At 44.4% G+C, this 26,076-nt stretch overlaps 1 protein-coding gene across 2 annotated transcripts in view; it reads right to left on the bottom strand.

The window, feature by feature from the left end:
* Positions 1 to 26,076, bottom strand: part of LOC119893178 (cat eye syndrome critical region protein 2) — a 37,569-nt gene that overhangs the window by 3,771 nt on the left and 7,722 nt on the right. Inside the window, exons 1-17 of one of the 2 annotated variants that reach the window (XM_038705153.1) lie at positions 17,429 to 17,462; positions 16,277 to 16,371; positions 12,366 to 12,549; positions 11,379 to 11,506; positions 11,069 to 11,164; positions 10,391 to 10,458; positions 10,083 to 10,243; positions 7,479 to 7,568; positions 7,031 to 7,181; positions 6,046 to 6,175; positions 5,922 to 5,959; positions 5,745 to 5,836; positions 5,446 to 5,572; positions 4,297 to 4,676; positions 3,955 to 4,104; positions 2,938 to 3,742; positions 271 to 2,353 (exon numbers count right to left, since the gene is read on the bottom strand). In XM_038705153.1, the coding sequence (XP_038561081.1) occupies positions 271 to 2,353; positions 2,938 to 3,742; positions 3,955 to 4,104; positions 4,297 to 4,676; positions 5,446 to 5,572; positions 5,745 to 5,836; positions 5,922 to 5,959; positions 6,046 to 6,175; positions 7,031 to 7,181; positions 7,479 to 7,568; positions 10,083 to 10,243; positions 10,391 to 10,458; positions 11,069 to 11,164; positions 11,379 to 11,422 (4,415 nt within the window). In that variant the 5' untranslated portion in view covers positions 11,423 to 11,506; positions 12,366 to 12,549; positions 16,277 to 16,371; positions 17,429 to 17,462. Of the gene's footprint in view, positions 1 to 270; positions 2,354 to 2,937; positions 3,743 to 3,954; positions 4,105 to 4,296; positions 4,677 to 5,445; positions 5,573 to 5,744; positions 5,837 to 5,921; positions 5,960 to 6,045; positions 6,176 to 7,030; positions 7,182 to 7,478; positions 7,569 to 10,082; positions 10,244 to 10,390; positions 10,459 to 11,068; positions 11,165 to 11,378; positions 11,507 to 12,365; positions 12,550 to 16,276; positions 16,372 to 17,428; positions 17,463 to 26,076 lie in introns of those variants that run through there. The other variant, XM_038705152.1, reaches the window with a different exon arrangement.

Raw genomic sequence — 26,076 nt, 5'->3', positions numbered from 1 at the left:
CGACACTGCAGGTCACAGTGTATTAGGTGGTGTCCATGAATGAGGCAGTGCAAAAAGTCTGACACGTGCGGCTAGCCTTTTTGGACACTTTGACATTGGACTTCTGTTTGGAGGTTACTGCAAGCCAATCTTTCAATACAATGTCCCTTTATATTCAAAGAAATAAATACTAGTTGGATTTATGGGTAAGTGTATAAAAAGTATACAGCTAATAAACTGAAAAAATCTGACCCGACTATAAATTACACAAAACTGAATTAATCATTTTACCCTGGGTGTATGAAGCGTTCTGGTACCAGGCCTCTCTGCTGAATCATCATGCCCTGGAAGTACCCCGCAGGCCGGGGGTGTCTGTACATCGCCATGCGTGTCTGGCCCGGGGAGTAGGGTAGCTGCTGGGGCCGCTGCAGAGCCTCCATCAGGTGTGGGTGAGGTCTTTGGGCAGCATAGTGTCCTGGATCTGGGTATGGCTGGCCAGGGAAAGGGGCTCTGTTGCCATCTTCACGGACCTGAGACATCATGTGGGGTGGGGGAACGCCGCCTTGCTGCATTCCTGGGTGCACGGCACGAGGGTCATACATGAAGCCAGACACCATGTGTGCGGCAGAGGCAGGAGGGTGTTGTCGTTGAGGTGGCTGGGTGCTACGGCGGCGGGCAGCGGCATTATGGCTGTCGAGGTCCAGGATTTCTTTAGGGCTTTCAGGGCGCTCTGAGCTCTCTGTACGAGCCTGCTTTGCTGGGCTGCCACCACTGCTGCTGCCTCCACCGGCCTGCTCCCTGCTTTCACACCTCCCCTCCTCTGGGCCTCCAGGATGTGGCCCTACTTCAGGCACAGGGCCAGGGGACACCAAACTAGCACCACTGGAGCCCTCAGAGCCCAGTGGCGACACACTGCTCTCCTTCAAATGACCATTGCTTCTGGCACTAGCTACAGGTAGGTAGGCAGTGGGTGGCATCGGTTGGCGAGGCTGATAATGGGAATGATTCCACTCCTCTGGAGGATAACCCCCTCTACTGCTGGCCTGGTTATTGCCCTGAGCTTGGGGATGGAGTTGGGGGTAGTAGTGTTGTTGCTGGTACTGATGAGGTGGGTACATGTTGGGGTGGGCCTGAGGGTGCTGTTGGCCTGGCATGTGATAGGAGTAGGCAGTCCCTCCCTGCTGGTGGTAGGTGGGGTGGTGAGCAGGACTGTGGAGCGGGTCAATGGCCTGGTTTTGATAAGGGTGGTGAGCAGACGGTGGCATGGGCCTGGTCATGTTTGTCTGGCTGTAGTGTGGATGTGGATGGTTCCCCATGCCATATGGACCCATGGCTCCATTTGCCTGGCCTTGGGAGTGAGGAGGCATGGCTGGATTAAGGGAAGGTGCTGGCCCTCTCTGAACCTGCATACCTTGGTTATTACCCACCAACTGGGTTTGATGGTGTGTGGGGCTGAAGGCCTGGTGTTTATAAATACCATTTGGAGTCCCAGATTTCATCATGGTGTGCTGTGGAGGAACGGCAGTGCCTTCTGTGTCCGGTCTACTTGTAGGCTCACTAGGTCTTTGATCTCCACGGTCTGCTGGGCTAGGCTGGGAGGGTAATAGTGGGGCAGGATGACTCGGTGGCAAAGAGGTGAGAGGGGCTGGCTGAGGGGGTCCAGACTGGACTCCTTGTGTGGCACTCTGTGGCATCCCATGCATGGAGCTGTTCTGCATAAGACGTTGTGGAGAGATGTTTTGGGGGACATGATGAGGAGGTAGCAGAGAATTGTGTTGCTGTGTGTTCTGGGTCATCTGCTGGGGAGAGCCCTGAGGGCGGCATTGAGGAGGTGTATTCCGGGCTGCCTGAGGTTGCAGCTGCTTTTGGATGTTCTGATGGGGTTCACTTTTCTGATGTGCATTCTGCATGCGTGGCACATTGTTCTCTGACATTTGCTGGGTGGGATTTGGAGATGCTGCAACATGCAGTGGTGGTACATTGTGGTGAAGAAGTGTGGGGCTCTGAGCTTTTTGCTGTGGACTGTTCTGTGCATGCTGAGGGTGGTTGGGTGGAGTGGGATTGGTGGAACTGTTGTTACTTGTGTTGAGATGGGTGGAAACAGTAGTAGCACTAATGTGTTGAATGGGACATTGGCTGCTAGATTGTCTCTGGCCATCTGTCTCCTGCATGTGGCTCTCTGTTGAACTCCCTGGGATCTCTTGCCCGGACGGATTCTCCTGTGATCTGCCTAAGTTAGGGGCTGGGGGGCTTTGCGTTTCCTCTGCTGGCCCAGTGCAGTGTCCTGTGGGGCTAGGGATGGACGGGTGCTCTTCATTAATTGGAACAGTGTCATCAGAAATGTTGGCAGCCATCTTTTTCTCTGATGTTGAGTCTGTTAACACACAGAAAGGAAGTTAGCATTAAAAGACTAATGTGAGGGAGGTTGGCATTGAATATTAATTATTATTACAAGAACAGACACACACAGTTGTGAGTACTTACATCTGTATTATGGTGAAGAATATAAAAAAAAGTCAAATAGACAAAGCAACAACCACTGTTTGTGTAATTTCATACTATTTATCCAAACCAATACAAAACTAGCAAAATTTAAAAAATTACCTATGTCCTGTTCCATTCATTTAAAGTGAGAATACTCACATTTGTACTCTTGCTAATGAGACTTAAGTGATGACATGACGACATCTCTTTTGTCCCCCTTAAAGCAACCAGCGAGACATTTCACTAAACTGATGAATATTCAATTTGCCAATTACTTTGAAAAATAATTAAAATCAAATTGCAAAAGGCACTTGCCACAGAGGAAGGGCAAGGATGGAGGCTGTGGTGGTTGACGAATTGAGACACGACAGTCTAGAAAGAACATTTCTGTAGAGAAAGGTTAAACTGTGCTTGGGTTCCTTCATGCAGAATACAAACAGCTGGTGAAATACTGAGAGAGAAGGTCAGGGCTACCTTTGGGCTGCATGTCTGTCTGTTGGGAAGGCTGGCTGTCTGGCCCATTGTCTCTAGAAGGACGCAGCAGCTGAACCTCAGGGGCAGGGGGAGGCTGCTGAGAGGGGTGAGCTGGGATGCTGCCAATTCCTGATGGGGGCCCAGGCTGCTGAAAGTTGCCCATGTGCTGATGAGGGGCACCAGCAGGGGGTCCAGAAGAGGCTGACAGCTGCTGCAGGGCCAGCATCTCTGGGCTTTGCAGCATGGAAGCCACGCGTGTCCTGCCAGAAGAGTCTGGGTGGGGAACAGGAGGACGTGAGGACATGGACCCCGGGGAGCTGACCGCTGTAGACATTTGATACTGGGCATTGGGAGGAGGTTGGGGGTATCCAGCAGCTTCTGGCCATGGTTTATGCCCCACTGGAGGGGGGACTCCACCATAACTAAAAGTGCGCTGGTTCACCATGTTGGGATCTTGCATGCGCATCCCACTGGGTCTCTCCTGGTGATTCATGCCAGTCCACATGTTGGATAGGCCCATACCAGGAGGCCTCAAGCCTGGGTAGTTGTGCTGATGTGGTCCTTCCGGCCCTGAGAATCTGTTGACCATGGGGTGCATGTTTTGGCCCTCTGGACGGTGGTGGGATGGGTACATACTGGCTTCAGGAGGAGGTCCAGGTTGGAGAGCCATGGGACGTGGGCCCAGAGACGGGCCATGAGTCGGGCCCATGTAGGGGTGCTGCTGCTGGTGTGGAGGCTGCTGGTGGTTAGGATCTGGGCCCATTTGATACCTAGGACCCATGTGATGTTGTTCAACCATGCGATGCTGGGAAAAAAGAAAAACAATTTAGGGATTTTGATCAGTATACCCATACATCAGTCTGTTTTACCAGCATCAAGATACAAATTTAACAGGCCAAATATTAGTAGACCCCACACACACACACACACACACAATAAGGTGGGACCTTTTGGTAAAAACTGTAAATTAAACATTGATATAATTACATTTAGAAAGGTGTAAGTGGGTCCGTCTACCTGCATGTTAAAGTTGTGGGGCAAGCGGTTGAAACTAGGGTCTCCATGCCTGGGAATGTGAGCTGGGTAAGCAAAGCGGGGATCCATGGCCATTCTTTGGGCGTACATGTGTGGACCATGAGGACCAAGAGGTACGGGGGGACGGTGGAGCTGTTGTGAAAATAGAGTAATAAGTTTTAAGTAAGTTTTTCTCCTACATTTCAGACAGAAATCAAGAGAAAAAAACCCAGATTAAGGTGTTCATTTAACTAGTTAAAATATTGCGAGAAATAAGTAACAAATTAAGTAAATAGGTTTTTAGAAATGTAGAGGAAGACAAGACGAGCATTATCCTGTGGATACCTGTTGCCCTGGGTGGTACATGCCCCTGATGTCTCCTTCATGGATGTGCTGCTGGCTTGGAGGCAGGCTGTAGAGGTGAGGGGGGCCATTGGCCCAGTGATGGGGGAGAGGTGGTCGTGTTGGCTTGTGGTCTTCATGCTCCGAGAGTGTACTGCCCTTGCCCCCCTGAGAGTTTCGCTTACGTTGGACTTGCTCAGTGGCCTTGATCAGACTTTCAGGTCCCAAATATTTACTGCCACGATTGCGCTTTTTGTCCTTGCGCTCCTTGTCTTCAGCATTGATGTGGAATTCCTCATCTGTGTCGCCATCCTCTGATGGGAAGTGTTTTAATAAGGCCCTGCTGAAACACCGTTCTAGAGACTCTGCCATGATGGTGTACTCTGGGGAAAAGAAGACATAATCAGCTATATGATAAAACACATTACAGTTCTTACACACAGCCACACCTTCTGCACCTCCATACACTTAAAAATACACACCTGTAGCACATCCACTCATGTACACTCAAATAATAGCTTTTTATCTGCATGTTATTCCCCTGTCAAGTCACACCCTCCCTTCCACATAAACAATTACACACACTCCCACAAACACCTCACTCCATCTCTCAGTCATTCCCTTACAATCGAACCAATATGGATGCCATGTACCCATAGACACACACTTGCTCCTCTGTTCTCAGCCAAGCGCTGGCCGACTGACCAGGTCAGAGTGCGTATGTTGACCCCCTGCTCTTCCTCATGCTCCACCCTGGGCCCCCCTTACCACTCTCCTCCCCCCTGTCCCTGGGGAGAGTATTCAGTTGGATGGATGGCTCCAGACAGGGGGCTTAGGGGCTGGAATGTTTCTCTGGCACTGCAGGGCTCAGATCCCCCTGAGCACTGGAGCACAGCTCAATCACTCCTCATTAATCACTGTCGAGGCTGCCCTGGCCCCGGCCCCAACACAGCACTAAGTCCAGCCCCCTTTCTTTCGCTCTTTCTCACACTCTCACCCCGATTCTCTCCCTAAAAATTTACATGCCCATTTCTTTAACAACATACACCAATTGGAATGGATTTTGAAGCATTAGTCTTATACTGAGGTCAAATTTTTAACAGTGAAAGCAGGATTATTAGGCTTTGTGTTTGTGCAACTGTGTTCATTTACCACTGTCTTCTCCGTTGTACTCAACACAGTTTTCAAACATGAGCTTCACGTCGGCAACAAACTCCTCCTTAGCAATGTACTCCCCATCACTGAGCTTCTTTTCAATGGTGGACAGGTCCATAGGAGTCTGAGGGGATTGGAAGAACACATAAATTAACACAGTTGAAAACCTTGAGTAATACAAGATTTGTGAGTGGATACATTAGTTAGGATGCGAACTGCACACATACAAACACAATATTACGCAAACACCATTAACTGCTATTACATGGCAGCTATCATTGTATCATCTTTTGTACCTTGATGATCTCGTGGTAATTGGGGGCATAGGAGTCATCCACGGGCTCCAAGAAAGGCCAAGCATCTTTATGGGCTTTCAAAGCCTCAAGCACTGTAGAAGAGGTCAGACATTAGAACACATGCGAACGCAGATTGAAATAAAGCCACAGCCTTGAGTAACTTCTCAGCAAGCATACCTTTGTATAACGCAGTGTAGTCGTCGTCAATATCATAGCTGAAATGTTGAACATGCAACATGTTACAAATGGGTCATTCAAGTAGAAAAGTGAAATTTGAAGTCCAATGTACAAAGCCTCTCACAATGCTTTATTTTTGCGTGTTCTTTGGACAGGAGAGGACGGCTCCAGATTCAGGAGTTCAGGTGGCAGGTCTTTTCCTTGAGACAGTAACCAGGCCCGTTCTTCCCGCAACTTCCTCCTCTTTGCTCGCTCTGAGAGAGAAGGATGAACACAGGGGGCAACAATTAGAGGCACAAACGATACAAAACAACAACATTGTTTTCATGGCTCGAGTTACAGTTTAAGTTGCACTAGCTGACCATTGAGGCTGTCAGGAAAGTCAATGAAAACCAGGCCTTGGTCATCAGAGACAGCAGCAGCTCAGATGAGTAGAAAGAACGATCCATCAGCCATATTTTCTTAGGCCCAGTTGATCAAAAGAGATCAAAAGAGCGGAACAGAGCAGAGAGAGTGCATATGTATCGCAGAAGCAGAGATGCCCGCCAGTCCCCCTGCTGTGTGGATTAAAGAGGTCTGAGGGAGGATTCCACACATGCAATCCACACTGAGAGCAGGCCAGGTCCTGCTGTTCATTTATAATACATTAATGAGGCTCCTCCACTGAAGGACAATCAGCAGTTCATTAACCCTTGACAGATGACATCAGAGGGAGGGAGAAAAAGAGAAGCCTGTGATTTAAGGCTCTGAAATTCCTCTCACAGTCTCAGTGTACTCTACATAAATCACAAGGCTTTGAGTGCTGCTGATTTTTGAGCCATTAAAGAGCCAAACCAGTCATGGAGATGTGAAATTCTGTGCGTGGGGTACCCTTCACAATCCATTCTGCCCCTGATCCCGCAGTTGGAAGAAGTAGAATAAGAGCCCCCTACCTGCTACTGACAGTTTGCTGATGAAAGATCATGAAATTATCGCTACTCCTTGATAGTTGACATTTGGCACTAAATTTCTTTTTTCTGCATATACTAGCAGATTTCTAACTAAGTGCAAACAGAAGCTGCACATCTTTCCGTTTGTGCTCCATCCGTCTACAGAGCCGTCCATCTTACCCTCCACAGCTTTGATCTTCTCCATCTTTTCTCTCTGTTGTTCTTCCTGCTGAAGCCTTTCCTCTTCTCGTCGCTGCTCGGCCAGCAGGACCTGCCTGTCCAGCTCTTCATCTTTCTTCTTCTCGTCCTCTGCTATGGTCTGCAGATTGTCCTGAATGCATACACATAGCCTGTTATTATACTTAGAAACGTTGGGTATCTCTACACCAATCTTATGCATACAACACCAGCAATAATGTACAGAAGCAACCTAAAGTACATGCCGAAACCCCCCAAAAATATTGCTAGGGTCTAAACAAACACCTAAGTAGAATGTACTGCAGTAGTTAAAATACGTAGAAACATGTATTGTCAAATTTAAATACAAAATGGACATTTTATGGTATTTTATAGTGTCTTTTCAGAAACAGTAGACTATCAAAAAACATGTTCACAGACAAACACACACCTCCTCATCTTGGTTAATGTGTTTTATAGAGAACCGTTGTGATGTGCGAACTGGGCTTGGGTCCATTAGCTTCTGTTTTTGCTCCCGCTCCTTAAGAAAAAAAGGAAAATATAGATGGTTAGGGTTAAGTTCAGCTTAGCAGTTAAAGGCACAATCCGTGATCCAAATGTAAACAAAAGTGCAATCACAGACTGGAAGCTCCTGTTACTCTCAAACTGATAAATTGTTTGATAATAAGCAAAGTAGCATTTCAAATTTTTCTTCTACAGTAACAACTTTTTGTGTGGATATGCCTGTATTTAAGTGCTGAGAAGTCATTGGCTCTGCTCTCCCCTCCCCCAAGTCAGCCCATCTCTTCTGATGCCTGCATTCCCCCACCTTTCCCTGGGGGGGTGGGGGGCGGGTGACATCCAAGCTCAGTCGATAAATAAATAGTTGAATCAAACCCTGTGTGCCCCTCATGACTCTACTAATCAAATGTAATGATTAGCTTCAGAAAAGCAATATGAAACCAACCAGCCAATCCTGCAACTTGTGAGCATGTTATTTTCAATCCTTAAGCATGCATCTTGAAAATACAGTCACAAAACACATCAATGACACATCAGTGATCTAAGATATAGCCAACATCACCGAGGGGTGGCACAGTCAGGCTTCTTTCTGGTCATCCAGAAAACAACCCAAAGCCACCTAAAAATGCATTAGCAGCTGTATGAAGCCTGTGTGTGGGTGAGGAGGCAAAAGAGGAAGGAAGATGTGGGTGGGGAAAGAGAGGAAGAGAAATGAGGGGAAGACAGAAGATAAATAAGACAGATGTTCATGATCTGATCTATTGTGCCACAACTCTTGTGTCCCCACTCCATCTCTCCCTTGTCTCTCTGTGAAGCACTGGCATATCCTTTGGCTCCACAACTCCTCCCTACATTACCACCAACACTACCCCCCCCCAATCCAATACACACAAGACAGAGTGCCTCTGGTGTCTACACTTTCAGAGGTCGAGAGAATCCTGCAGCACAGCAGAGCTGTCATTCAGGAGGCTCCATCCTGCCTCAAGGTGAGCTCCCGCCTGCTCTCAGTACCCCATGAAATGGCTATTGACAGCAGCCTAAGACACTTGGAAGGATTCAGGAGGTTACACACACTGTGTTTTTGACACGCTTGTATGCACACACCCACGTAAAGACAGATATATGTATGTAAAGTATACACGCATTCTATGGCATGGCCACAGTTTCGATAAATATTAAAAAGTTGAAATCATTGATCAGACAAAACGCCAAACATCTGCTGGTTCCAGCTTCTTTAATGCAGGCAGTGGATACTTTCAGTAGTCAGTGATGGTTATACATCACAGGAGTAGAAAGCCACCTAGCCATCCTACTAAACAGGTAGGATAGTTGGAAGGGAAACTGAGTGGGCAGTGTTGTATTTGACTCATGCTTGCTATGAACAGGGCAAGTAGTTATAAATGGTTAGTAGTTATAAATGGTTTGTCTACAAGTAGTTATAAATGGTTAGTAGTTATAAATGGTTTGTCTACAAGTAGTTATAAATGGTTTGTCTACCCCCCCCCCCTTCACACACATTCCAAGGAAGACATGATAGACAAATGAACATGACCCAGAGCATGGCCAAGCCCAGAAAGAGCTGACTACTACAAAGTGTGTGCACTCATTCCAGCAAACTAGCATGACAGCACAGTTCTCCACAGCCAGGCTCAAGTTAAATGCCTGGGGCAAGCTTCATTACCAAGCTGGTGTACAGAATTAAGGGCAAGCACAGACCGGCTTTCCTTCACTTCACCTGTCCTGCAGCTGGCCCAGATAAAGTGTCCAGGGAGGGCGGACAGTGATTTGTGTCAGAACATGAAAGCACCTGAATGGAGATTGAGCCCCATTGAAACCACCCACTAAAACATAAACATGTTAGACTATACGTGGTGCTTTTTGACAAATAAACAAAAAAAACCCCCAAAAAACGAAACAACACTGCAGGGATCAGATTTGCGAGAATACTAAGAAGCCAAAATGTGATTGTAAAAGCTGGAGTGCAGGACTTTTACATCTAAATGAATATCTGTTACATTCAAGCCCTTGCCAAACAAGATTACACAATGCTGATTAAGCCCATCAGCGGCAGGTACATCTCTCTGTATGGGAGAGAACGTTTATTATTGACAGTTGTTTATGTATGGTTATTATGATTTTGTAGTTTGTTTCAATATGTTTTGGCAACATTGTTGTACACAATCATGCCGATAAAGCCACTTTTTTTTTGTTTCGGCTAAAGCAACTAGGAGAGACTAATCCAGAAAACAAGTGTCCAAGAAAAGCTTCTGACACTCCAGATAAAAAAAGCAACCCGGCATTCAGAGGAAGGATTACAGTTTTTAAAAAAAACGATCGATGACCAGGACAAATGCGGAGAACCATTGGTGTAGCTTTTCCTTGTTGGAGAGAACTGAAAGAAGAGACTGAAAGCAGAAACCGATGTCACATTGCTTCTATTAAACAGGTTGGTATTTGTAAACTTTTTAGAGTTAAGCTATGTATCCATTACATTTACTCTACTAATAGCTATAGTATCTATTCGGTGTCTGACCTTGTGCTCAATCATGCTGCTTATCTCAGGCAGGAAGTTATGGCTGATGACGCGGTAGAGGTGGCGGTCCTGTGGGGAGGTTTTGTCCTTGATGCTTTCTGCCAGACTGAACCACTGTTCCTCCGTATCACACACAAGGGACCAAGTGCCTCTCTTACGACCTGGGAGAAGCAAAGAGAAGAGAGATTGGCTTATTGATTCCAGGGGAAATGTGTAGAGACAATTAAATCAGTGAAACTGGTCAAAGCTTTCTTGATGTAGTCAACATGAAAATTAAATTGCACATATTCATGATGAGCTCCTCTCACCTGTGCTGGGGCAGAGATCTTCCAGCCCATTTTCTGTCTTCACTTCTGAGACCTCACTTTCCGCCTCACTGAAAGGTAAAAAAAATACAAAAAACATTGGAGAATAATAGATCCAGAGTATTCCTACAAACAACAGAGTGATTAAAAATCTGAGAATGCAACGTCTCGCACTTTATGAATGAATTCATGTTTCCATGACTAACAGGCTTTTTGCACATTAGATTAGACTCTTATGGATGTACAATTGAAAACCTGTATCTCAGAGAGACTGGGAGTTACAGTGTGAAAGTGCCTTCAGCTAATTTTTCAGCTTCCTTTCACTTAAAGCAAAATCTAAAATTGTACAGTATTCAGTAGCAAAGATGATAGGATAAATTTAGGAATACAAAAAAAACATAATGCTATTTTTGACTGCACTACTACATCCATGATATTTTCCATGATCAACGTGCCCCCCCCCCCCACTGAGTCAACTTTTTACAACTACATGATTGTACAAACCCCCACTAACACCTATCGAAGACCACGTGGCAAACACTGCATCTGTCATTGCTGTTAAATGCATGTTGCTGTTTTACTTACATAAGCTGCACATCTGTGCAACACATGCAGAACGACACATGTCAGCATTTCTCTGCAGTAAGCTGCTGGAACTGACAACAAAATTGCTTTTCTCACCTCAGCTGAGGGTCTTCAAGCTTTTTCTTCTTTGGTGGTCTTCCCCTTTTCTTTTTCTCTGGTAATGTTAGTTCAGTGATTTCGCTGTTGGAAAAGCTACATGAAGTAGAAGAGAACTCTTTAAAATTACAGCCTTTTGACACGGGGGAGACCTCTATAATTAACCCTTAACAGGCCTGTAAACAAGTACTACAAACTACTATTGCAATTACACACTTACCGCATGCACTAGTTAACCACAGAAAACATGACCAGTGACATAACATTCATTCTTCATGTAGTGGACTGAGAATGAAGATGTAGTATTTACCTGATGTTCTCCACTTTCCTGTTTACTGGCTCTTCTTTGTACATACGAGTGCCGTAAAAGTACCAGTAGAGGGCTCCATTCCCATCCTGCCCTAGTGGTTCCACCCTCAGGCTGTCTGCATCAAGCCCCTGATGGGGGTGGGGACATTACATTTATCAAATCATGTGTAGGACTGTTTTTAAATCATCAGTCATTAGTGGGTGATGTCATTCAGTCCTTTGATCCTACACGGCTGTGAATCATACACAGAAATTAAGCGCTTTCAGTGTCTTACAGAGTACAGTCATAAATTGAATCTGATAAATTGTTTTAAAAAAAATCTTATCTCATGTGAAAAACAGTAAAATATATTATTGTTATTATTATTATTAACTAGCACAGGGCTTGGAGTTAAACTGTCAGGTTATTATTAGTTGTGCCCTAGTTAATTCCATGGTATACATTGAGTTACTGTTCAAGAGAGGGACTCTTTGTCAGGTGTAATAAAAAGACGCATTACTGGTAAATACAGTTAGACTGCTAGCATTCTGTCACACTGTAAGTGTAAATGAAAATCTTACAGCTCCTCTTCAGGCCACAGTAAGACACTCCAATAGTGTTATCAAATGGATAAAAGAATAATGCTGCCTACGTGCTTTAAAACCAATTTTGGGTTAGAGAGAGTGTTAGAGTGCTTTCACCTAAAAGATAAAAACTAATTAATGAAATAGCAGGTCTTTCATGTGCTAACCGTAATGTGTTGATGGGATACAATGCTTAAAGTCTAGGTGCTGAGGTATTTTTTTTGGTTACGCATTACATGGCAAGTAATGTCGCTTGAACCCCAGTATCACTGTATCACACATGGCTTAGATTTCAATTCGGCTGGGACAAAACAATAAAACCTAAAAAGTGAGTGATAATGTATAAAACCATTTTTGAACAAATGTCATGCATGAAAACAAATATGTCTAGTTTGTTTCAGCTGATCCTCATGGATGTGTGTACCTTGAGCAGGTCAAAGACATCTGCAGCATCCAGACGGTAGTCGCACAGCCGGTGCAGCAGTTTCACCTGAGTGCGAGGAGGAAGATTCTCAAACGGGCCCTCTCGAAGTGGGTTCGGTTTCCCTTCTTCCAGTTCCCACCGGTAGCTGATGATATCGTCCAGGTAACTGCTAAATGCCTGGGGGCTAAAGGACAGAGCCACATAAAGGCATTTTTTTTCAATGGTATGAAAACATTTTCAACACCAGATTAACTATCTTAAAATACAAATACTGCCTGAATATTTGGGCATACATGGCAGCAATGCAAATATTAAATATTTAAATTACCTGTGCACTTGCTCAGGACTCAACACTAACACTATACCCACGTATAAAGCAAGCAGCAAATTACATTCTTGGCTGATGTACCAATATATTATCACAATTATGTTTTTTTGTTCGTCTTTCCATTGTCTTTGTATGGAAAGTTGTGATGGAGTTGTGTCTTACTTTCTGTGATGAGCTCAGGTTGGTGGGTTAGCCACATCTCTTATGTCTTGCCTACGTGTGACTTGTGGTTTATTGTGTACCGTTGTTGCAATTATTTCCTTTCTTTGTAAGTTATTTCCGCAGTTTGTTTTGTATCTGATGATTATCTAGATTTGGGTAGGCTCATTCACTGAAAAGTCATTTGAAACATGCTTGTTAGGCTATATAAATAAAACAAAAAAAAGTACTTTAGTTCCCAATAAAGGCTAGTGATTAGATAAAGCCCCTGAAATGTTTGATTAATTTATGGTAAATTCATTAATCTGACTGTTGTGGCTTTTAACCAGACCATGAAGTTATAAAGAACATAATTATGTACTAACTACAAATAAACATGGTTACAACCTCTCATACGATGAAATAATACAAAACAAACCAGACAGAAGGTTTGGTCCATTGAGATCTGTCAGTATGGATAAATGCCACCAATTCAATTGCAAATGCTGTGTGCCAACAAACCATGTTTCAATATCAACTATCCTCCTTTTGTGATGCATAGCTAAGGAAACAAACAAAGTTCAAACTACCATAGTGGCCAGTGAGACTGAGGAGGTGGGGCTGAAAAAAAAAAAAAGACTAGTTTCTGTGAATGGGAGCGGGTTGTATCTCTGCTATGAGTGGGAGCTGGTAAATAAATGTTCCGGTTCAGGTCTAGCCGATTAATCTGTACCTTTCAGTTCCAACTCAGATGAACAGAACAAGGGCTTGGTGCAGGGGTAAGCATCTTTGCAAAAGGCACAGAGAAAGAGGGACAGGGAAAAAAATGGCTTATCTTGAAAGAGCAGTGTGCACTTTTCACACAGCTGCAGGCAAACCTCTCCCCCCTTCCTCACCACCCCATCTCTCTCTCCTACATTCTGTCCCTCTCGTTCTCTCCAATGTTCCCCCTCCCTCCTTTCCCCGCTCCGGCAGAGCGTTTAACACGTGCGGATGAAAAGGGCAGCTCTGTGAAAGGCCAGTGCTGAGCAGCCACCCCCAGGATGCCAGCGCCTGTCCAGTCCAATAAAGCAGGTTGTCCTCCTGTTACCGGTTGCCTGGGTGGAAAAACTGGATCATTCCTGCCTCTCTGCTCATCGGTTCACTGGTACCACTATGCTACTTGATGGGCAAGAGCAGGAGGTGTATAAAAGGGGGAAGCCCCGTGAGAGATTCAACATATATGGGGATCTGAATAACAACCTCTGCTGCATACTCACTCTCTCCCATCATTTGATCACGGGGGAGAGAAAAGTTTCAGTGGCTATGGCGTTTTCATATATCGCGGTAGTAGTAGAGCATGATTTCACCACACACCTTAAGTCACTATATGGTGAGAAAGGTTTGACTCTTCAGTGAGTCATTGTGTCCTCAGGTGACTCAGAGTTCCTTTGAAGGCTCCTGGGTGTTATGACTAATTTGATGTAGATGGAAATACTGGTATTGTTTTGGCAGCTACAATTCAAACTGAAATATACAAAAAGTTCACTAATTCATTTCCAGGCCATAGTTCTGTAAAACCTAATTCAACAATACAAGTCAGCGCAGGTTTGCACCTGATGCAAGCACATTAAACAGTTGGACGTGGATCAACTTGTACTATGTTCCCTTGTTCATGCTCCTTCAGAATACATGGTGACTTATAAAGCTAGCCAAATTAATCCTTTAATGAGAGCACTGCAACAAAGCCAAAACACTTCCATACTATTTTTCAGTTGTTTGAAGATTAAAGTTAGCCCAGGATGGAAAGCTAGTACAGCAACAAACTACGTACAGGTAAAAACACTTTGAGAAACAACGACGACTAGAGGGGTGTGTTGGAGAGTAGGCCTTCTCAATACTTCTTTGGGCTGACTGATATGTACAAATCTATCCAAAGCTAACACTGAATATCTGATCAGATTCATAACATCCTATTTTACTTAAGCAAATTTCTTCTATTGTTGCGAATGTTTAGACAACATTTAAAACATAGGCTTCCTTTGTTAAAAGAAAAAAAGAGATTTTGTAGAGAAAAACATGTACATTTCTCAAAGTAAGATATTAATAAAAGTACTTTTCAGGTATCACAGGCAAAACAAAGATGATTCCCGGCCCTATTGGAGAGAACACACAATGCTTGAATCCTATCACTATTTAGTGACCCCAAAACTAGGTATGATTAGACTAGGGATGGGGATCGATACCCTGTTCTGAAAGGACCCAGTTCCGAAATTTCTTAAAGCCTGAAAATCAATAAGGTAGCGGGTCCTATATTGTAACGTTATGTCTCAAGCGTCTAATCTGATTTATCTTGAAACGATAAGAAAGCTTTTTAATGATGGCACCAAAATGTGGTATTAAACGGGCCGGTGTAGGTACCAGATGTGCTCGGGTGGTCAGATCTGCACCTGCTGGTAACGTCACATAACGTGATTGGCTGTACGTTTGTATGATGACGTGGCAGATGGTGATTAGCTGTATGTCGTAGTGTTTACGGATACTAGTTTTCGGTGAATTAATGTTATGACATATTGCCAAAGTAAATGTGAAATAAAAGAAAAAATATTAAATAAACACCCTGATCTGATACCTACATTTATAACCGGGGGACTATGTAGTTTGTCCGAGTAGCTTAAGTTAGCTACCGTTAGCTTAACTCGATCGGCAGCTAACATTAGCGGTGTAACATTTATACACAGCTATTGCCAGGCAGTGTTAAGTCCCGTTTAATAAGTAGAGCTGTATTTCATTGTGTAAGTTCTCACACACACACACACACACACACACACACACACACACAGAGAGAGACTCCGCTCCGTCGCTGTGGAGACGGTGAAGTTAAGTTAGCTCCAAACTACTCAAGTTGCAGACAGCTTCGCTTGTTACTGTAAATGTGTGCAATAAAACCTTCGCGAGTAAAAAGACAATACTTTATCAATACACCTGTGTGTAAGGTAAACATGTAGAAAGGGTTAATTTAATCATCTCTATCATCCTGTATGTTTTATACAAGCACGGCTAATGTTAACTTGGCAATTAGTGAAATGTTAAAAACAAGCTAAATAGAAATCTGTCTGTCTGTAGCATTGACTGGTCTGTATTCTTAAAATCTGGCACATTGTTAAAAACCCTTCAATATTTGTTTATTTATTGCAAGTGATATGTCATCTCAATATACAACAGTGTTATTGCACATTGAATATTTTCCTCATACTGTGACCAAATAACAGTCACAATCAATATCAATAAAAATAAACGATTTTATGTCATAGTTGCAATTTTTTATTATCTCCTCTTGTTTCAAGTTTACAACAACGTCTCTTTCAACCATGACTCAAAATGTTATTCATCTGTTGTTGATACACAAGAAGTTGCAGTGACATTAGTTTTAACAGCAAATAGACGCCCCCTCTTTTATACTTACGTGATGTCATTGCGCTGGTAGCATCCCTGCAACAGGCAAGCAATGAGGTCCCCGAGGAAGTCTAAGTCCTGCTCTGACAGGGCCTTCTCCAGCTCCTGGACACACACACAACAAAGGAGACAGCAGGGTCAATGCACACACTAAACAGACCAGAGATATCCATGCAAAGGAACAAATTTACAGATATAACGCATCACTAAATGTTGCTGCAGTTCAGTTGCGCAATGATGGAACCAGAGGAGTTTAAGGATAACTTTTTCAATAAGGAGGAAATTAAGAGCAAAATGCAGGTGATAACAAACAACTGTTACAGTCATTATATAAGAAAAGAAAAGGCAAGATCTCAGCTCTGATGATGCATCAATAGAATGACACGATATATTAGTGAGCTCTCAGCATACACTTGTGCCAAGAGTTGGTATATCAGTGTAATCAAGGTAAGCTGGCAGAGGTAGACAGCAGGAGGGATGGATGGAATTTGCAAGCTGTCTGATTCGGGCTTCAAGGTTTGCAAGTGGGTGTTTGGCTGGAGCCGGGGTTCAAGTTCAGCCATGACCCCTCTCCTGCCTGGCATTGTGTTTCAGCCATTGAGGTTTTATGAAGCGGCAGTAACCGGCAGAGCAAACTCTAAAAGACCTGAAAGCACCAAGGAGAGATGGTAGACAGCAGGGGCCTAGAGCTGCAACACAGCCATGCACCCCCCCTTCCTCTTCTCCTCTGCTGACCAACCAAGACACAGCACCACACACATCTTCCCAGCATGCACTGCTCTCACCAACGATACCCAAGGGCTCTGGAGTAGAACAGGAGGGGAGAGAGAGACCGAACAGGAGGCTGAGAGAGCAGAAATGCAAATGCTAAGTGCTCTGTCAGCCAAGTGTCCATTTCACTTAAAGCCCCTTTTTGCAGGATGCAAAGCAGCCCCTTCAGGCTGAAGCCCAACCAGTCGCTCTTCAGATAAAACACGATTGCCTGCAGCTGACCACTGCTCACCCCTTCCTGGATCATACTCTCTCACTAACAGATCTAAACTCTTTATCTGTGTCACTCTTCCTCTCATAAACATAAGTACTACTACAGGCTCAAGAAGGGAAAAACTGGTCCATGATTATCTCAAGGACAAGGAGGCACATTTAATTATTGTGTGCTCACTTGTCTCTTCTCAGTCTGCGTCTCTCTAGAGGAACTGGGTTGAGCTCAGAGGTCACCAAAGGTCAGCGTACACACCTCCCGGCCATGGAGAATGACGGAAGCCAGGAGCCAACAAGTCAGCGCGATGAGAAACAGAAGAGGAGGAGGGGAGAGGCAGGAGGAGGGTTGAGAAATAAGTTTAAAAACAGGATAAGATTAATGTTTCTGCTTGACGTTAGAAAAGCCTGCCTCTGCCTCTGAAAGTGAGTTTGATGACAGGAGATAACCATCAGCTACCTCTCATGACTCAGATGAACAGTTAAGTTTAATGAGGCCATTGTAATGACCAATTTAAAAGCCTACAGATCAATGTGCTCACAGCGGCAAATGAGAGAGATTTTAATGGATTTTAAGAACAATTCAACTACAAAACTTAAACAGGAGGACCCTGAAGTTACTGAATTTATGTGTGCATGTGAGAGTAAGGACAGGAGCACACCTTAAGATATTTTAGGTCTTAAAGTAGCCTATTTACCAAACACAATTACTAGCTCGACATGGTAACTGTCATGCCCTGTCAACTGGAAAGGTTTGTGCCTTCATACATTCAGAGAAAAAGACCAAAAACATAAAGAAACATAGATTTTGGGCGTGCTGAAGGTTGGTTGGTCAACATAAACCAGAGATTCAGACTACTGCTGCACCATTGCTTGTGCACAGCCTGTGACAAATCACCTGGTTTCGACATCACTCTACAAGAGCAACACTGAACATAACAAACAAGTTCTGCATTCAAACACCCCACACGGTCGTGTCTAAATGGTAACCCTAGATTTGCATCTGTCTGTCATATGCGCACTTGATTCAGTGGCACTTGTATCTGCAATGAGAGATATACCGCTTTAAAATATTCATGTCCCTGGTGAGTTTGATGCGCATCTGCAGTCATACACTGAGTAAACCAAGACTAAAAACTGGTAAATTTGACAAAGCATTTAGGAAGTCAGGCGGCGTAGTATGAAGAGTGACAGAGTCTGCATAGGGAGAAAGTTTTGGTGGATGAATAGGTCAAATACAGGACTTCCACCCAGTAGACTGGCGTTCGAGTCCTATGTGAATCCATAAGCCAATATTGACTTATTATTTTCAAGATTAAAAAAAATCATATTAAAATGTTTAGTCGCAGTTTCGTTTTTTTGTTTAGGTAACAAAACTACTTGGTTAGGTTTAGGAAAAGACTATAGTTTGGGCTTCCTTATTAATAATAACAACTCAATGTTGACTTTTGGGTTCACACTGGATGGCAGAAGGACTGGACATGGCAGAAATGATGCGTACGAATCTAGGTTTACCATCTAGACATAGCTATCCAACACTGGAAACAGAGAAGATAGCAGAAATGATCAGATGCTGTGCATCTCATGTGAGCAACAATGTTTTTAAAGACACTAATACTATGCAGTTTTCCTTCAAATCTTGAGAATTTGGTTGTCATACCTAAACTGTGATACTTGTCATACTAACAGTGTACATTTACACATTAAGAGAAAGGAGGCAGAGCTTTGACAACAAAGACACATTTGTTTAAGAAAGCACGTGTCATGGCTTGTCCACATGTATGTATGCTATCCAGCTGCAGACCGCTGTTATGGCCATGGGCTATGAGCATTAAATAATAATAATAATAATAATAAATTAGATGTAAAGTGTGTGCATCTGTGTGTGTGTGTGCATCTGTGTGTGTGTGTGCATGTGTGTGTGTGTGTTCAGCCGCATTTGCATAGGATGTCGAGAGATCCTGTGTCACGCTCCCTTCCACTTCCTGGTCCCCAGTCAGGCAGCCTCTGGGCCGGAGTGAGCCCATCCATCAGAGACTGACTGCACTTTGATCACACTTTGAAAAAGCTGGGGGCCTGGGCCAGGGGAAGAGTTGAGAGTTGAGTGCAGCGCAGAAGAGTGGAGGGCTTGTAACAGCCCATGGATCAACACCACCATGCTCCACCTTTGAAATGCCACACAGCATCTCAGATGGCAGAGGGAAGGGGAATTAATGCAGTGTGCGTGCCCTTTCTTCAGCCATCCATCCAGCCGGCAATCCCTCAGAGGCCTGGTGCTAACAAACACTCAGCTTGCAAGGGACGCTTTCTGCAGCTGGACATGTCCTGTGGGAACCTGTCCTCCGCGATGAGAAGTAGTGACCACACTAATATGCTGCAAGGGCACAACCCACAACCTTCGGCAAACAGACAAAAAACGCACACTTGCACCAACATGCATTCACGTGTCTCGACAGAATAAACACAGTGCAGTACTTTGGCTGCTTCACATTAATGATCAATGGGACTCAAAGATAAGAGAGCTGGATAAGTGATAAGAAATAAAGAGTATAAATCAACAACCTAAACTGTCAGATTTCTCTCTCAGCTACTGCAGTGAACAAAACAGGCTACTCCTACTCACACACCGGGACAAAGAGTGTAGGGTGAGTCAAGGCTTAGTCAAAAGGTGTGTCATCACCACAGCCCCTCGGTAGGCCATGGCTTGCAATCAGCAATTCTCCCTGAAGGTATTTGCCACTTCTCTAACCCGACTCCCCTGCTGTTTCTCTCTCTCTCTGCTTCTCTCACTGGCTTAAACTCTTATTTCTCTCTTACACACCACTTTTTGAGGGCCTCTGAGGCATTCTATTATTCCCCAGACAACACCCGCACTCCACCCCACTCTTTTCCTCTCCGTCTTCCTTATCTTTGCTCTCCTTTTTCACATTGTCCCCACTCTAGCCAGTAGCTGGCTCCACTGTAGCTGAGGACAGTGCAGACTCTTAACAGTAAAAAGGAGAATGTGATTGCTGGCGATTCTGCCAAAATTATTCACTGGCATGGTGCGGAAAACAAAGTAACATCCTGACTGAAAACAACTGTTTGTCTCACCTATTCAATAGAATGGCAAACAGTGCGAGAAGGAACACCTGTGGTGTGAACACAGCTTGCCACTTGGCCTTTTCTCTTTCCCACAAGGCCCTGTCACACCTAATGTACCCTCACTAACATTAACAAAATGCATGAATGTTTCCAGTAAAGATGGTCACTTTTGTCATTCAGACCACTCATGCACACACAGTCACTGTGTTTCATTCTAAACTCAACCATAGACCAAGTCTTCACCCTAAAGTTTAATGATTTACATTATAGGGACTTGCATTTTGTCCCCATACGGAAGGCGAATTCCCCTCAATTTGACTGTGTAAACAGATTTGTGTCCCCACAACATTGGTAATATCTGTACATATATTAAAGTTTCACAAAACATGCCAGTATGGAACTTTAGCATGGATGGACTTGATGCACGGTGTCACACGGGGGATAATTTATAGTTTTAAATCATACTTTACTCATTGATGGTAACCCTGCAACACTTAACGAGTGTATCGTACAAGATTGGGCTTTAATTATATTCCCCACAGTAACTGTGTTTACATTGTTTCATTCAATTGTTAAATGAGTGATGGTTGGAAGGTCCACTTCATTTCATGACTGAATATTAAACTATTCTGGGCAGTTGCTGAATTTACATTTTTTTATTCACTGTGAAAGAGAGCAAGGTTTGTGAGCAGAAGGTTTACAGTGGAAATGGCTTTAGTTTCTAGGGCTGGAGATTTTCACTGATGTGTCTCTATTAGGTGATATTGACATCCAACATTGATTTCAACCGACTCCACAAAAAGAGAGACAAAGACAGAGGGGGAAAAAAAGACAAGAAAGAGAGAGAATAGAAATACAAAAACACGCAAAGCAAGCAAGAGGAGCACACGCATGAAAAAAAATAAGAAACTCACTGTTCCAATGTCATTCTGTGTGATTATTCTACTACAAATCAGACTGGAGTCTCTGCTGAAGGTGACAACCAGAGATTAACCTGTGACAGCTAGCTGGGTCTAACGTGGGTTGAACGTGAACTCCGTAAACCTGCATCATGCAAGCCATCTGCTGGATAAAAGGGGGTTTAACTGGGCCAAGCTAAAGATGAGTCTACCATAGGAGGACAGAACGCTGGGTCTCTGTTTGACATGAGAACCACGATGGTAAATGTTATGAGACATGAATCAGCAGAGGGGAACTTTCTTAAAAGAAAGACAACATCAAGGCTAAACTGGCTTCAAGGCAGAACGGACCATCTGCATTTGATGATAAAATTAGGCTTTTCTCACTGGACACTAAAGGCCCTATCATGTGTCCCAATTCACATCTGTAGAGAAGCATGTCTGGCCAATGCAAGCTGCGAGTGAGAGAAAGAGAGAGAAGGGGTTGTGATAAGCAGAACGGCAGTGTTTGTATCAGTGGCTCCAGGGTTGTGGCAAAACCACAGAGCCTGTAGTGTCAGGGGGTTGGCCTCTCTGGCTACCCTCATAGCAGACACTTTCCATGCCACTGCCATTAACAGCTCCTCCGGGGTTTATATCACCAACAGTTGGAGGACGTGTGCACAGCTAGCTGGAGGGGGAAGGGAGGCCTGTTTGTTGTGTAAAGGCTCCTCTCTCTTCCTCTCCTTTGCTTCCTTCTTTATTTCTACCTCCCCCCACTCCCCGCCCGCTTTCATCTCACACATGGTTCCTCCAGGAGCCATCATCTGACAACACCCTCCACCCCCACACGCAACCACCTCCTGCCACATGACAAACATGCGCACACAGCCATAACACCACAGGAAAACGCCCTCGCATCCTCAGGATGTACCATTAATCTGATCATCAGAGGAAAGCATCAACATCTTTTGAGTTGCTGCCAGACACATTTGACTGACGCATCAATACAAGAAGTAGCTGACTGATTTGCCTGCATAGTCAAGTCCTGATTTACAACATGTCTGTTTGAGTCAGTGAAAAGTTGCGTCTCCACCCCTCCCAACGACACCATTTGTTCATGAAAATATGTGAACAGGAAAAACGACTACAGGGTGTTCTAAATGAGCCGCACCACCATGTGGGAACAGTGACAAACAATAAATATAGCTCATGCACAACACAACTGTAAGGTCAGTTTCAACATTCAACTGACTTTATAGCGTCAATGTCAGGGACAGGTGGCTGGGCTGTGTTATTGGGTGGTGGAGGAGACTGTGTGGGGGGGCTAGCTCACTGGCTGTGTGGGAGAAGATCATTAAGCACAGGAGATGGGAGGCCACCCACTGCAGCCCACCGCCTCTCATACTTCCACTACCAGCTCTGAGGAAACCACATCATCAACTTCCCTATATAAAATGTAGCTTCCTGCTTTAGCCAACATCCCAGTGGCCCAATTCTCTGACTACACAAATACGCACCCGCATATACGTGCATAAACACACACAAACAGATCGTTAACTTTCAGCCTGTTGGCCCCGAGGCGAAAAAAATAGTCCCTGACCAGTGTGGCTGTGGATGGTGCAGGGAGGAGTCTTGATATGGAGAAAACAACATGAAGCAGATGACTTGCAGCATTGGAATTAAAACACAAATACATGAGGATGAACTGCTAATTGACAGAAGAAAAAATAGCCCAAAAAAGTTGCCTTTAGAGACATTTATTAATTCTGACATGTAAAGTGGCACACTCAGAACAGAAATGTATCACTTTCCAAAATGTAAGTGACAGTTAGAAGAAGCCGCTCAGTGACAAAGACTAATATTGATCTAGATCTAAACAGGTGGCACGCAGAGGCAGAAACACCTCTGGCTTTGTGGTGCTTTCCAACAAACACAACTGGCTGTGTTTGCAGGTGGGAAACCTGCACAAATGACAAATACATATATCAAAAGGAGGAGATGGAGAGTGCACACAGTTCAGCCTACTCAATCTGTGACTGTACTCTGAGAACTGGTAGCCGTCTTTGCACTATTAAATGCAACATTTAAACCCAAGACGTGAGATGATACAGTTTTGGATCTTGCTGGCTTTAGTTCTTTGAAGTTAGCCTGGTGTGTCAAGGTCCTGACATTACCAAACAACGGCGCAATAGCTCCACAGGCACTTAGGCCAAGTTCAGATCAACATGAACCCTGTGTGAAAAACCCCAGCCCTCTAAGTCATTTGAATAATTACATCGATGTAACAGAGGTGCCAATGCAGAGGGCTCCAGTGGAAAAAAGCAAGGTCACTCGGCAAAAAAGATTAATCAGTCTCAACTTTTTGCCCACTAATTCATTTGAATGAGACCCCTAGGTAGAAGCAACGGGGATGCCAAATACAGAGCAACCCCCCCCCCCAAAAAAAAGAAAAATCATCCGTCAAAAAAGTTTGACCTGGCACAACTTTTGTTTTTACATAATTTAAAAATCAGCTAGTTAACTAAATTCAAGCACACACTCCAGGTAGCTTACTTTGTAATATCAATGCTATATTTCTACCATTTACCTGGTAATCACTGGATGCAAGATATAGATATAGATATAAAGATAGAGATGGGTCGTCAGCAAAATTTGATTATGCACCAGCCCCCATCCTCCTTCTCAAGATCCTCAACTTTAAGGCTGTAACACAGATGATAACAGGGACAGGATAAGCAAGGTTAGCCTTTTGCTGAAACACGCTCAACTTTTCATAAAGTCAATGCACTCGTCATTGTCACTTTTCATGAACTGCCCAATCAAGGCCTGGATGAGGTGAGACATTTAAAAAATGGTTGTCATGCTCAATAAACTTTTGAAACATTGAACTCATTGTTATGCATGAATGGTTATGATTACTGACAAGTTATTACTTAGCATTAGCAAATTAGAGACCACCCAGGTACAACAAACCACCCACCCACCCACCCCCTGCTGAAAATACTGACCACTCAGGTCTAATATTTCCAAAATGTGTCCAACAGCAACAGGTGAGGAATATTCACCTATTCTACATATTTTAGCACTAGTTAATATTTTTAAAACACACAGTGTAAAGAGATACCTTGAGGTTGAGAACCCTCCACAAGTCTTTATTTCAGCCTGTGGACTCTTGCTATCAACCAAGTGTGTGCCAGACTGCACCCCACTAAAGACTCATAGGTCAACAGGCCTCCTATCTGTGCCCCTGTGCCAGATCTCAGACAACTCTCTAGTCAGCATACTTAATGTTTTCTATAGGAACAAATAACATGTTCCAGAATAAATCGCTCTCTTTATTACTCCCTCTCACTGTGATGTTGCATCACAGACAGACACAAAAACAACGCAAAACACTGTTTCTCTCGAGGCTAGACACTTATATTAACCAGCAACTCCAATCAGTTTTCCAGGGCTCCCACTGGCAGAGACCTGGTTTAATGAAGTTCTCATCACTTGCTTTCTCTCACTCTTCTCATCTCTGCTTCACAACCAGCCGCAAAGGCGCAGAGTGAGAAAGCAACACTGGAGGGATGCCGCCCCAGACTGGAGACAGAGAGGGGGAACCATGGGGAGTTGCAACAATGGGGCTGGCTGAAACAAACCCCGGTGTATGTGCCCCTCTACCTCCCCCTCTGTGTACACACTCCCCATGTGAAACCATCTGATGCATGTACTGCTGCTCTCACTTGTCAATCACAACTGGGGGAGGGGCAGAAGCCTCTTACAAAGCCCCCCATCACAGTGCATGCAAGGGAGGGTATTAAAAAAGACATGCAAAAAGGTTCTTGATCTTTGAGGGGTACTCACAGAGTGTGAAAAAATGCTGAAGGCTTTATGTGTAGCTTGATCTGGAAAGGAAAGTGTCAGGGGTTGGTGTCTGTGAGGGCTGTAAGAAGGGCTGAGCTGGGGATGTGTCAGTGGGTGGGACAGAGGGAAAGAAAGGGATGCAAGGGATGAGTGAACAGTACAGATCTGGGATGAGAATGGATCATTGTTGTGTGTGTGCTGGGAGGGGGGGCTCCAATCTCTTCCCTGGAATTGACAAAGGAGGTAAAGCAGCTCAAGGTTGAAAGGTAAATATTATCAGCGATTTGAGTCACCAACCACTGATCCCTGATGATGATGGTGCAGATATCACAGCAAATACCCTCTTGGGTGTAGTGAAGATAAAAGGTATAGAAAAATAAATCTCCCAAATTCAAACCTCTGCTTGCTTTTGATATCCTGCCACAATTCTTCACCTCAAACCCCGCCCAATTCAGGCCAGACTGGTAAAACATTGTAAGTGACTATCTGCAGTTATAATCCACAAAAACTGTGGAACAACACTTAAGCCTTGATCCTTTTCCCCGTTAATCTATTTTCTTTCTACACGACAGAAACAAGAACGTGCTCACAGGCAGCCTGCTCTCGCTTATTTACCAGATCTAATAGGACTAAATCTTCTTTTACAATCACAACGGGGGCTTTACGAAAATAGGAGCCCCCTCCTCAGAAGGTCTGCAGCAGCCACGGCAGCTAGCACCCAGTCAGAGTGGAGAGCCTCCACCCTCCAGGGGGAAGGGAAAGAAAGAACCACCATCTGGGGTTTAGTCATGCTGATGCCAGGGGCTGGGGCTCAGGGACAGGGAGACTGCTGGGGCTCGAGAAGGGGATGGGGTAGAGGGACTGCTAATGTGTTTGGGGTAGTGGGACAAGTGATGCCAACGAGGATGGGGCTTGGGGAGTGGTAGACAAGAGAGGCTAGTTCCTGGCAGAGCGGTAACTGTAGATGAAAACACAGTCTTCAGAGGTTGAATTAGGCAATGTAAGTGAAAACACCTGT

This window comes from Micropterus salmoides, unplaced genomic scaffold (genome assembly GCF_014851395.1).
Source record: "Micropterus salmoides isolate LMB-PRFRI ecotype aquatic unplaced genomic scaffold, ASM1485139v1 Ms_hic_scaffold_8, whole genome shotgun sequence".
NCBI lineage: Eukaryota > Metazoa > Chordata > Actinopteri > Centrarchiformes > Centrarchidae > Micropterus > Micropterus salmoides.
The sequence above is the reverse complement of the archived record's forward strand: the minus strand, read 5'-3'. Positions and strand labels throughout refer to the sequence as shown.